This window comes from Ranitomeya imitator, chromosome 1 (assembly GCF_032444005.1).
Source record: "Ranitomeya imitator isolate aRanImi1 chromosome 1, aRanImi1.pri, whole genome shotgun sequence".
Classification (NCBI taxonomy): domain Eukaryota; kingdom Metazoa; phylum Chordata; class Amphibia; order Anura; family Dendrobatidae; genus Ranitomeya; species Ranitomeya imitator.
This window is the reverse complement of record NC_091282.1, coordinates 807510475-807524523: the sequence shown is the minus strand read 5'-3', so window position 1 is coordinate 807524523 and position 14049 is coordinate 807510475. Positions and strand designations below refer to the sequence as shown.

The following is a 14049-nucleotide window of genomic DNA, read 5'->3' as shown; positions in this document are numbered from 1 at the left end:
TTGTCCCCCTCCCCCCTGCATGCAATTATTGTCCTCTTCCACCCCCATCATTGCCTTCTCCCCCAGCACCCCCATCATTGCCCTTTCCACCACCTCTATCATTACTTTCTCCCCACCACCCCATCATTGCCTTCTCCCTCACCACCCCATCATTGCCCATTCCACCACCTCCATCATGTCCTCCTTGCTTATCACCCCATCATTGCCCTTTCCACCATCATTGTCCTTTCCACTACCACCATCATTGCCTTCTCCCCATCACCCCCATCATTGCCCCCTCCGCCACCTACACACACAAACACACACAGCACCATTCAGCTCTCTGCACATTCCCCCGCAGCGATACGCACGCACACACACCACTACTCATCTCTACATGCACACACGTACGTACACACACACACAGCAGACCTCTCACCTCTCCACACGCTCTCCCGCAGCCACAGCATCACAGTCACCGTCAGCTTCCTCTTACTGCCACAGCGGCCACGGCACTGAATGATGATGTCATCCAGCCTTGCCGCTGACTGCTGTGTGAGGCAGGAAGCCTGGGCAGGAAGCAGGACGGATTGCTGCAGCTCCACTGCCATTTTCTCTTGTAGGTAGCGGAGCTACAGGGATCTCTCTCTGCCCACTACACATGAGAGCAATCTTGCCAATCTTCCCATGACTATGACATGGGGATTCATTTGGATTTATCCAGTGTTGCATTCAGACATGTTAGTTAATTCTATTCAGCTGTATTTGCTTTAAAATGTATCACCAATCTCATTCGCTAAATGTTTTTCTTTGATCACACCGTTTTTTGTTATATTTACATGACCATTGAAAGCTCACATGAAAAAAGAAAGAAAGAAATGAAATTGATCACCAAATTAAGTACACCATTCAGGCATCTATGAAACTCTGTTCATGAACGGACCATAATGCACGGAATGGCTGGGGGTTTCCTGACCTGAACTCAAAAGTTTCATAGGCATATATGAGGCTGTCGAGTTCGGGGTGGGAGACCCGTGGACAGTCTGTGCATTGTGGTCTGTGTTTGGACTGAGTTTCATGGACGTCTGTGGGTGCCATTAAGGCTACATACCCACAATGAGCTTTTGACATTGCAAATTTCTTGCACCATTTTTGCACTTATTTTGTAAATTTGACTAAACTAAGTAAATAAGTAAAAGCAGTAGTGCATATAAATACACTGTAGCATTGGATACTTCGTAAACACTGTTTTTGATCAAAAAAGCATAAAAGCCATCCCACCAACGTCAAGATGTACCCAAGTTCAGGATGGTCCTAACCTGTAACATTAAAACCTTACCTTGCATCATAGTGACATCCTGTGTGAATAAGGGCTGAGCAGGACCTGGTCCCAATCATGGACACGCAGCTAGAGGGGGAGCATTTTAAGGGCTCATACTTAATTGCGAGAAAAACGGACTAGTGCAATCTGATAAAAAATCGGATTGCACTTGGACCAATGTTATTCAATGGGTGACATCTCATCTGCGATTTTTTTCTCATCTGAAATTGGACTGAGAAAAAAATGGCATCATGCTGCGATTTGCTGCGTATCTCGAACGAGACTCGCCAATGCAAGTCAATAGATTCGAGAAAAAAACGCACAACACTCGCACCATGCAAGTGCTGTCCGTGTTTTACGCACCGGTGTCCTTTGAAAAGCCGGTAATTCATATGCCGCTACTGTAAAAATCACACTTACAGGTTATACTAGAAAAGTAGAAAAGATGGAATAGATATACAGTACAGACCAAAAGTTTGGACACACCTTCTCATTTCAAGATTTTTCTGTATTTTCATGACTAGGAAAATTGTACATTCACACTGAAGGCATCAAAACTATGAATTAACACATGTGGAATTATATGCTTAACAAAAAAGTGTGAAACAACTGAAAATATGTCTTATACTCTAGATTCTTCAAAGTAGCCACCTTTTGCTTTAATGACTGCTTTGCACACTCTTGGCATTCTCTTGATGAGCTTCAAGAGGTAGTCACTGGAAATGGTCTTCCAACAATCTTGAAGGAATTCCCAGAGATGCTTAACACTTGTTGGCCCTTTTGCCTTCACTCTGCGGTCAAGCTCACCTCAAACCATCTTGATTAGGTTCAGGTCTGCAGACTGTGGAGGCCAGGTCATCTGGCGTAGCACCCCATCACTCTCCTTCTTGGTCAAATAGCCCTTAGCCTCGCTCTTCCCACTTGCCCTGTAGTCAGGGCCGGACTGGTCATCTGGCATTTCTGGTCATGAGCTGCCTTGTCTGCTATGTTGTTAACAGAATCGGTGTTCTCAAGATACCCATACTGTTAAGAGTTGTGACGGAGCACAAAGTCGCTGACTCTGTCACTTACCCCAACAGGCCGTGGGTCTCATTAGAAATATTGGTCTAATACAAAATCATCCTTTCCTCCATCCAGGGTAATATTAGTAATATATTCCATCTGGTGATTGGGGACGGGGACAACATGGGCCTGTGTGATTTCAAATGCCAGGGCTGAATTTCAGCCCCAATCTGTACCTGCCTGTAGCAGTGGCAAGTAGGATAATAGTAGTGGGGTTGATGTCACCTTTGTATTGTAAGGTGACATCAAGACGGCTTAGTAATGGAGAGGTGTCAATAAGACACTTATCCATTACTAATCCTATAGTTGGTAAATGGTTAAATAAAGACACAGCCAGACTAAAGTATTTTAATTAAATAAAACACTGAACACAGTTTGACCATTTTATTGTCACTGCTTCTATATGCGACGCCCTCGATCTCATGTAATAAATGAAAAAATAACAAACCAACAATATACCCATACCTGTCCAGCATACAGTCACTCCCACCCCATAATCCATATCTAGGGGATATACAGTTTACAACTGGGAGCGGTGCTAATGCAACCGTCCCGGCTGTAAACTACTGGTGAATGAATGAGAAGTTGCCGGCGGCAGCATTAGTGATTAGCGCTGACGTCACTGATGCTGTGCTGCCTCACAGCTTGACCAGCGGTGAACTCTTGAACATGGGAAAATGAACTAGCATTTTCCCATGCTACAGAGGTCATCCCAGTTCAGGCTGTGAGGGAGCGCAGCTTCAGTGACGGCGCCGCTAATCGGACCATTTTTTTTCTCGCAGATGGGTATGATTGCTAAATTTGATATCCAGCTCAAAAGAAAAGAGGCCATACCTTTACCTGTACTAAATGCAGAAACCCGAAGCTAAACTGAAAGAAATGAACACATTGATGAATTCATTGAGTGGTGTAGATGAATTCATTGAGATGTGTAGTTTGCATAATGGGGTCTCTTATGGGGGCTTTCTGCTGTTCTGGCACGTCAGGGGCTCTGCTAATGTGACATGGCACTCTCAAACCAATCCAGCAAAATCTGAACTCCAATGCGGCTCGTCTTCCTTTCAGAAGTTTGCACTGTGCCTGAAAAGTAGCTTCTAACAATTATAAGGTGTCGGCGTACTCGGGAGAAATGGCACAAAAAATGTTGAGGTCCATTTTCTCCTGTTATTTTTGTGAAAATTAAAAAAAAATTGGGGGTAAAACAACATTTTGGTAGGGAAAATGTATTTTTTATTTTCACAGATCAACGTTGTAAAATTCTGTGAAGCACCTGTGAGTTTAAGGTGCTCACCACACATCTAGATACATTCCTTGAGGGGGTCTAGTTTCCAAAATGGTGTCAGTTGTGGGGTTTTTCCACTGTTTAGGCACATGAGGGGCTCTCCAAACACGACATGACACCCTCAGACCATTCCATCAAAATCTTCATTTCAAAACATCACTCCTTCCCTTTCGAGCCATTCTGTACACCAAAACTGTACTGTTCCCCCACATATGGGGTATTGACGTACTCAGGAGAATTCACTGAACACATTTTATGGTCCATTTTCTCCTGTTACCCTAAAAATTTGGGGTTAAAATATATTTTTGTTGGAAAAATGTGATTATTGAATAAGTTATAAACTTCTGTGAAGCACCTGGGGGTCCAAGGTGCTTACCACACATCTAGATACATTCCTTGGGGGCTCCAGTTTTGAAAATGGGGTCACTTGTGGGGGGTTTCCACTGTTTAGGCACATTAGGAGCTCTCCAAACGCAACATGACATCCACTCTCAATTCTATCCATTTTTGCATTCAAAAAGTCAAATGGTGCTCCTTACCTTCTGAGCCTCGCCGTGCTCCCAAATAGACTTTTACCCCGCATATGGGGTATTGGAGTACTCAGGAGAAATTGCACAACAAATTTTGTGTTCATTTTCTCCTGTTACCCTTGTGAAAATAAAAAATTTGGGGCTAAAGTAAAAAAAATGTTTTTAAAAAGTTAAATGTTAATTTTTTCCTTCTACATTGCTTCATTTCCTATGAAGCATCTGAAGGATTAATAAACTTCTTCAAGGTAGTTTGACGGGTGCAGTTTTTAGAATGGTGTCACAGTATGATACTTTACTGTTCGGGTTCGCCCATCTCTATTCTGGATAGGTCAGTGAAAGGGGAGATATGAGCTAAAAGTCACTTGTAGCCATTTAACTACATCTATAAATATTGCCAAAAATATACTGGGCTACTGTTTTACGTTGCAACTTGTGTTTCAGGTGTGCTACTGGAGAGGCCTGGCATGAGATCCTTTTGGCCTGTTCTTATGGTAAAATGTGTGACCCAGAGTCAGATTTCTTGCCGGGTGAGGAATATACATGTGGAACAGGCTTTGCATACTTCTATTTTATAAGTTTCTACATGTTGTGCGCATTTTTGGTAAGTAAACATTTTTTTTCCCATTTTACCACTATATGAGTGGTGAAGATAATTATAAAAATCGTACTGTTTTGCAGATTATCAATCTCTTTGTTGCTGTCATCATGGATAATTTTGACTACCTTACCCGTGATTGGTCAATTCTTGGTCCACATCACTTGGATGAATTTAAAAGGATATGGGCTGAGTATGATCCAGAGGCAAAGTATGTACTTATATCTGTATACATACTTCTAACCTGTGTACAGTGGTATGACGTGTGAAAAACTATTACATATGCACTTATAAAGGCTAATGACACCCTTCTTTTTTCTTATTAGGGTATGTGCACACGTTGTGGATTCGTGTGCAGATTTTTCCGTGCAGATTCTGGATTCTGAAAAATCCGCAGGTAAAACACCCTGCGTTTTACCTGCGGATTTACCGCGTTTTTTGTGGGGTTTTCACATGCGTTTTTACACCTATGGATTCCAATTATGGAGCAGGTGTAAAACTCACAAAGCATTGACATGCTGCGAAAAATAAACTGCAGCGTTTCCGCGCTGTATTTTCAGCAGCATGTGCACTGCGGATTTGGGTTTCCATAGGTTTACATGGTACTGTAAACCGAATGGAAAACTGCTGCGAATCCGCAGCGTCAAATCTGCTGCGGATCCGCAGTCAAATCCACAACGTGTGCACATACCCTTAGTTCCATGTTTTCTAAAGTGATCAAAAAATGTTATGTGACCGAAAATGATACCAATAAAAACTTCAACTTATGCCGGAAAAAACAAGCCCTCACATGACTGTCGGCAGATATATAGGAAAATTATAGCTCTCAAAATATGGCGGTGCAAAAACTTGTTTTTGCAATAAAAAGTGTCTTTTAGTGTGACCGCAGCCAAACATAAAAACGCAATATAAATCTGGTATTGTTTTAATTGCACCAATCCATAAAATAAAGTTAACTAATCACTTGTACCGCAAGAGGAATGGCGTAAAAAATAAATAAATCCATTTCTTTACCTGCTTTTGATTTGTTCCTTCTGCCTCCCAAAGATCACAGTAAGGCTTGCTCATATTTATCCTGCGCTGAGTACTTACACATGAATTTCCACGTAAATCTCTGAAATATGTAATTGAGATGGAACCCCCTGCAAAAGATTCCCTATAATGAGGCAGAAGGAGGCACTGTGGATGTTGTCTGGCCTGCGATCCGGCGATGTCCGTATTTTTTGGTGTGCATAAAAGCGCGCTTCACTACAGTGTTGTGCACTTCTGAAAAATACTGAACTGAGGCCAGACGGACTCCAGAGTAACTCTTCTGCCTCATTATAGCAAATGGATCCCTCGGGGATTTCATCTGAATCACATCACTCGGAGATTTAGATGGAAACCCCAAAGTAAGTGCTCAGCGTAGAGCGCCTGAAAAATGTGTTCCTAAGTATTATGTAAAATGTCCCAAAAAAGCTTCAAATCAATCCACAAAAAAGCAAGTTCCCACTCAGGTCCATCATGTGTTAAAAGAAATATAGGGGCTTCCATGTTACTGGTAGCACAAAGGATCTGGAAAAGCGAAATTGCTCCCCACCCGCCAAAAGAAATTCAGCAAATTCTGGGCTCCCAAATCCAAATGTCCCCCTCCATTCTGAGCCCCAGTGTGCCTAAACCACATTTAGGCTATGTGCACATGTTGCGGATTAGGCTTAGGAATTTCTGGTGCGGAATCTGCATCTCTTGGCAGAAAACGCAGGTGCGGATTTGTCGCGTTTTTTGTGCGGATTTTGTGCGTTTTTGGTGCGGATTTGCTGTGGATTTTTTGCGGATTTATTGCGTTTTTTACCCCTGTGGATTTCTATAATGGAATGGGAACAAAAACGCTGCAGATCCGAAAAAAGAAGTGACATTCTACTTCTTTTAATCCGCAGCGTTTCCGCACAGAATTTTCCGCACCATCAGCACAGCGTTTTTTTTTTTCACATTGATTTACATTGTACTGTAAAACACTTGCGGATCTGCAGCATTTCTGCATTGTAAAAAGCGCTGCGGATCCGCAGGAAATCCACAACGTGTGCACATACCCTTAGCATCCACATGTTTGGCATTTCTGTAGCGATGACAGCCCGCCTAATTTACAGGCTTTCTATTATGATTTTTGGGAGGGAGAATGAACAAAAACCAGCAATTTAGAAATAGTTTTGGTTTTTTTTAAAAAATGTTCCGCGTGTGGTAAAATTGATAAGGCAGCTTTATTCCTCAGGTCAGTACGATTACAGCGATATCACATTTATATCTTGTTTTATGTTTTGGTGTTTTTACACAATAAAAACTATATTATAGAAAAAATAATTATTTTTGCATCGTTTTATTCTGAGAGCTATAACTTTTTTATTTTTCCATTGACAGAGCTGTATAGTGGCTTGTTTTTTGCTGTACAAGATTATGTTTTTAGCTATACCGTTTTTATTTAAATTTGTCTTTTTGATAGGGTTTTATTTCACTTTTTGTTTGCGATATGATGAAAAAGCATATTTTTGCCCCGTTTTTACTGTGTACAGTGAAGGTTTTAACAAGTAGTGTCCCAGACACAGCGATGCAAAACATGTACTTTATTTGCTTATTTTTTTTTTTTACATAAAAATAGAAATTTATCGGTACAATATATTTTTTCTTTTTTATAAAAAAAATATTTTTTTTGTTTTTACTTTGTGTTCTGCGCATGGTTTGAGGGGCTTGCCATAGCCTGGTGACCCAGATGTCACCATGATGACATCAGGTCAACATGTCAACGATCGGGTCCCCATGATGAAGTCGGGGGGCGCCGATCGGAGGGCAGTGGGATCTCCTTCCCTCTGCCTGTCTTATAAATTCTGTGATGGATATCGACGGCAGCATTTTTGGGGTTGCAGTTCCTGGAGCGGTGAGGGCACCGCTCCTGACAATGAGAGCCAGGTGTCAGCTGTGATATCAGCTGATCACCGGGTGGTGATCGCACGCGCCCAGGTCAAAATTGCCTGTACGTAACCAGCACATCCAAGGTCAGTAAGTACCAGCTGACCATGACGTACTGGGTACGTCCAAGATTGTGATGGGCTTAAAGAGTAACTTTTGATTTTTATTGAATAAACCAATACTACACATGAAAATAAGACACTTTGTAGTATATCTTATCAGATTTTATCCAGGCCCATCATTCATTCTCAGAATTCTCTGTTCACTGGTAAAATCTGTATTCAGAGGTTACGATAGGAGAGCTCTGCCTCTTGCTTCTCCCTCTTCCCGTCTACATAGGAGATAGTTTTTGCTATGGATACAATTCTATCTTAGTAATGTAACAATGTCTTCACTTAATAGAGATTTAATCTCAGAATTGAGAATCTTGATAATGACCGATTAACCATGGTGGAGAAAGATGCAGCTTTCTCTGATAAGATACATTCCAAAGTTGCTTATTTTTATGCGTATTATTGATTTATTAGATAAAAATGAAAACAACGGTTACACTTTAAAGTTTGGGGTGAGAACACCTGTTCAACTGAAAATCACAAAGGCATGGAGTTTAAGCAAAGTTAATTAAAACATTTAATGTCTTATTTTCTTGCAAGGCATGCAAATTGCCATACCATTGCTGCTGTAAGGGACCATGAGGGCAAAATGTTTTTAAGAAAAAATTCTAATTACCGTCTCCTTATTATTCTTTAAAAGTAAAGAAATAATATATATTTGGTATCACTATGGCCACAAAAGTCCTGTTTATCAAAATCTAAAATTATTTTACCTTTACGATAAACATGAACAGTAAAGAATGGAAATGCCAGAATTACCGTTTGTATTGCTGCCGTACGTCCTGTACCCCCAAAATACAAACCAAAATGGTTACTACAAAAACCTTTAGTGCACCAAGCTAAAAACAAGACCCATCAATGGAAAAATAACAAAGTTACAAGTCTCAGAAATTAGCTTCACAAACCAAAGTGTTTTTTTTTTACAAATTAAAAAAATTGTAAAAACCACTTACCGGTAAGTAAAAAAAATAAAATAAATTATATATATGTATATATATACAGTTAGGTCCATATATATTTGGACAGAGACAACATTTTTCTAATTTTGGTTATAGACATTACCACAATAAATTTTAAACAAATCAATTCAGATGCAGTTGAAGTTCAAACTTTCATCTTTCATTTGAGGGTATCCACATTAAAATTGGATGAAGGGTTTAGGAGTTGTAGCTCCTTAACATGTGCCACCCTGTTTTTAAAGGGACCAAAAGTAATTGGACAGATTCAATAATTTTAAATAAAATGTTCATTTTTAGTACTTGGTTGAAAACCCTTTGTTGGGAATGACTGCCTGAAGTCTTGAACTCATGGACATCACCAGACGCTGTGTTTCCTCCTTTTTGATGCTCTGCCAGGCCTTCACTGCGGTGGTTTTCAGTTGTTGTTTGTTTGTGGGCCTTTCTGTCTGAAGTTTAGTCTTTAACAAGTGAAATGCATGCTCAATTGGGATGAGATCAGGTGACTGACTTGGCCATTCAAGAATTTTCCACTTCTTTGCTTTAATAAACTCCTGGATTGCTTTGGTTTTATGTTTTGGGTCATTGTCCATCTGTAGTATGAAACGACGACCAATTAGTTTTACTGCATTTGGCTGGATCTGAGCACACAGTATGTCTCTGAATACCTAAGAATACATTCGGCTGCTTCTGTCCCGTGTCACATCGTCAATAAACACTAGTGACCCAGTGCCACTGGCAGCCATGCATGCCCAAGCCATCACACTGCCTCCGCCGTGTTTTACAGATGATGTGGTATGCTTTGGATCATGAGCTGTACCACACCTTCGCCATACTTTTCTCTTACCATCATTCTGGTACAGGTTGATCTTGGTTTTATCTGTCCAAAGAATGTTCTTCCAGAACTGTGCTGGCTTTTTTAGATGTTTTTTCGCAAAGTCCAGTCTAGCCTTTTTATTCTTGATGCTTATGAGTGGCTTGCACCGTGCAGTGAACCCTCTGTATTTACTTTCATGCAGTCATCTCTTTATGGTAGATTTGGATATTGATACGTCGACCTCCTGGAGAGTGTTATTCACTTGGTTGGCTGTTGTGAAGGGGTTTCTCTTCACCATGGAGATTATTCGGCGATCATCCACCACTGTTGTCTTCCATGGGAGCCCAGGTCTTTTTGCACTGATGAGTTCACCAGTGCTTTCTTTCTCAGGATGTACCAAACTGTAGATTTTGCCACTCCTAATATTGTAGCATTTTCTTGGATGTGTTTTTTCTGTTTTCGCAGCTTAAGGATGGCTTGTTTCACCTGCATGGAGAGCTCCTTTGACCGCATGTTTACTTCACAGCAAAACCATCCAAATGCAAGCGCCACACCTCAAATCAACTTCAGGCCTTTTATCTGCTTAATTGAGAATGACATAACGAAGGGATTGCCCACACCTGTCCATGAAATAGCCTTGGAGTCAATTGTCCAAGTACTTTTGATCCCTTTAAAAACAGGGTGGCACATGTTAAGGAGCTGAAACTCCTAAACCCTTCATCCAATTTTATTGTGGATACCCTCAAATGAAAGTTGAAAGTCTGAACTTCAACTGCATCTGAATTGTTTTGTTTAAAATTCATTATGGTAATGTCTATAACCAAAATTAGAAAAATGTTGTCTCTGTCCAAATATATAAGGACCTAACTGTATATATATATATATATATATATATATATATATATATATATATATATACATAAAAGCTTGGTAACTCTGTAATTATTCTGACTTGGATAATCTTTTTAATCAGCTATTGATTAATTGTGGGGGAGGATTCAGTTTCATCACATTTTAGAATTTCTTTTCTGTTTTCCTGTATATTGTATAGTAAAATGTATGGCGTCATTCAGAAATTCAACTTGTCCCACAAAATGGAAATCATCATATGGTTGATGGAAAATAAGATATAGCTTTTGAAAGAAGGGGAGGAAAAAACGAAAGTGCAAAAATAAAAATTGGCTTTCATGGAAATGGGTTTAAACCAGTAAGTCAACATAAAATGATTTTCTTTTTAATCCTTCACTAAGGGGAAGAATCAAACATTTAGATGTTGTCACTCTTCTGAGAAGAATTCAGCCACCTCTAGGCTTTGGAAAATTCTGTCCTCATCGTGTGGCTTGCAAGGTAAGACTTCATTTTGTAAAGGGGTTCTCAGACCGTGAAATTAAAAATATATGCATGGTTGGTTTTAAGGTAATAATAAACCAAGTCAATATTTTCTTATCCAAACCGTAAGTACCATGCTACTTACTGACAAGATACCAAAACCACAAAATGGGTGTAGACAGATGAGATTTGTTTTTTGTAATTTTGTTCATTCACAAAATGAGTATTTCTTTATTTTTTGGTTTTCTACAGCATTTCTGTACCTATTAGATAAATTAGGTTGCCTGTGTTTTCGGGGTTTTTTTTTTCGCTTTTGAATCTCATTTTTGACACCTCGATTTTGTCTCCTGTTGGTATGCCATATTTTAAATACAGCTGCGTTATGTTTGATACTTCCTGGCATTTGGCTTTGAAAAATCTTTATTGATACAGTCACAAGTGGTTTATATGTGATTTTAGTGCTTTCCCATCCACAATGGAAACTATGCTTTACCTGTGGTTTTCCGCATCTAATGAGGTTCTATGTGCAAAAATCCACAGATAATGTTCAGCATACCAACAAGAGAAATTGTTTTTTTTTTGGATCTCAAACATGTATCGCATGCCAGCTTATGCGGAGTTATAAAAAAAAGCACATTGTGCATGAGATCTCTATAATATCCCATCTGCTTTGCTGTAACTTTAGGGCGCAGCATTTTTATGCTCAGTGAAAATATTCAGCGTCAAAAACACACCATAAACTTATTGTGGGAACTTAACTTTAATTAACGCTCTGACGTGGCTTGAAGCCCTTCAAGGCTCTTGGGTTGGAAATCATTAAATGATGTACCAAGTAGATACCTTCAACAGATGGTACATTCAATAGGCAGCTTTTCTTTCTTATTAAGGACAGTGACAGACATTTCACCAACATTTCGGCTTGTGATGCTTTAGTAAATTATTTTTGAAGTACAACTATCTTTAATTTTCTGTTTGTTTTTTTTGTAGAGGTTAGTCAGTATGAACATGCCATTAAATAGTGATGGGACTGTTACATTCAATGCTACGCTATTTTCACTTGTGAGGACAGCTTTAAAAATAAAAACTGAAGGTAAGATACTTGTTCAACGTTTCTTATTGTATTACTGTTCTGCTTCTTTAGGGACTGTGATCTAATTTGCATTGGAAAGGTAATATTGTTTCCTTCCCTTAACAAATTTGTTACCTAAAAGTAGTGGAGATTACATTATAAAAAAAAAATAACACATGTAGTTTAAAAGTAATGTCACAAGTGTAAATAATAAGCTTTGTAACATTTTCTTTTGACTCCAAAAATTGCTGTTTTTATTCTTCTGCCTCCTGGACTGATAATTGTTTCTCAATTCAATGTCTAAAATATGGCAGATTTTATGCAATTACCATGGGATCAGATTACATTTGCTGCAGGAGGATATGTTGTTGCAAGTTCAACTGAAATTGTAGTTACACTATAAAGGGATTTTCTGCCTAACACATTCTTAGATAGTTGAAAACATACTGCACTAAACAGTACAACTGAAGTTCGCTTTATTTATTTTTTGTCTTCATATTTTCACAGTACATTTTGCCCATGCTATATTTTCTAATATATAATTGCCTAGAATACTACTTCCTGCAATTTGTGCCAACTTCCTGTCCGGAGCTAATGTCCGGAGCTAATGTCCGGAGCTAATGTCCGGAGATAAGTGACGTCAACAGTGTCCAGTGTCTGATTGGTTGCCGCCTGCTGCGAGCGACCAATCAGAAACGTGCCGTACTGTGACACACTCCGCCCGCCATTTTGGTGTGATTTTTGAATTTTTACCTCACAGCAAGTTTCTACTGCGTGGAGGCGGGCCCAGTGACGTTGCTCTTCAAGCTCCTGCCGAATTTCGTCAAAAAAATGATAATACCATTTACCAAAACTATATATATTTAGTTGTGAAGTGGTTCAGTGACATTTTCACACCAATTTTGAACTTTTGTTTGGTGTTTTCTCCATATACTGCCTATTATTCACTGACTGTTATACTGAGAGGCTGCCGTTTATTAACCTCTTCTTTGCCACATTGGGTATATTGCTCTATTATTTGCCACATAAGGACATTGTCCATTATTGCCCAGCAATTTCTTAAATAACAAGAATTGTCAAGAGCTGGTAAGTGCAGCCATTTTTTGTTCTTTCTTACTATTATTTATTAATTGTATTATTCTTACATTTGAATAAATAAAGTATATATGGATTCTAGACTCCCGATTCTTTAGAATCGGGCTGCCATCTAGTATTTTATATTTCCATTGCCACAGTCAACATTCTTCAGCTGAGGGTGTAGACAAAGCACCAGTAGACATCAAGGTTTGCCTTGTGATAGACCCTTACAACTATACCAGTCACTAGAGAATCTCAAAATATTACAAGAAGTAAAGCAGGGTTGCCAACCTGACATTTTTTTTCTTTGTTTTTGACTATGATTAAAAAAAAATCACATTTCTAAGACTTTTATGGACACAGTGGGAGTGCATAATTAATCACAAATATATGAGCACTGAGATAATCACAATCTCTTCCTATAATAAAAAAACATGGGGGATCTCTATTTTTCAAAAAGGGTTTTAGATTTTAAGCTCTTTCTCCTTCTGGAATTAACTTATGGATTTTCATGTTTTCTATGACACCTCCCCTTTTTGAGGTTACGTGGGAGACAGATAATCTCCCAAGCCTACCGTCTCTGGATCCCCTTCCTGGATCCCACAGTACCCTCTTCTTCTGAGATTCAAAGATGGGCTTCTCTGAGAAGTTACTCAGTGCCACCAGACAGGTCTGAGATTCCTGGCTAGAGGTAGCCAGAAGTGACACTATGGTCCCATACTCACAGGAACCCTTTGGGACCTGCTCTGTGCCAGTAACTTGTCCTGTTATCCTGCTGGCTGATGAGGGTCCAGAAGGCAGTGCATTTCTTGCATTCTGGGCACTCTGACTTTAGGGACAGAGGTTATGTAGGCTGTCTCCCCAGGTGAACAAAGTTTTCCCATTTGTCTGACAGGCTGCAGACCCAAATTTCCCACTACCCTGACGGACTGGGTAGCCTACTTTCCAGTCCCCCCAATAGGCTGTGATTACCACATTC

General features: G+C 39.7%; 1 protein-coding gene across 2 annotated transcripts in view; it reads left to right on the top strand.

The window, feature by feature from the left end:
- Positions 1-14049, top strand: part of CACNA1S (calcium voltage-gated channel subunit alpha1 S) — a 592997-nt gene that overhangs the window by 485474 nt on the left and 93474 nt on the right. For both annotated transcript variants that reach the window (XM_069739086.1, XM_069739077.1), the window contains exons 33-36: positions 4616-4775; positions 4853-4980; positions 10846-10942; positions 11912-12014. In XM_069739086.1, coding sequence (XP_069595187.1) covers positions 4616-4775; positions 4853-4980; positions 10846-10942; positions 11912-12014 — 488 coding nt within the window. The remainder of the gene's footprint in view (positions 1-4615; positions 4776-4852; positions 4981-10845; positions 10943-11911; positions 12015-14049) is intronic.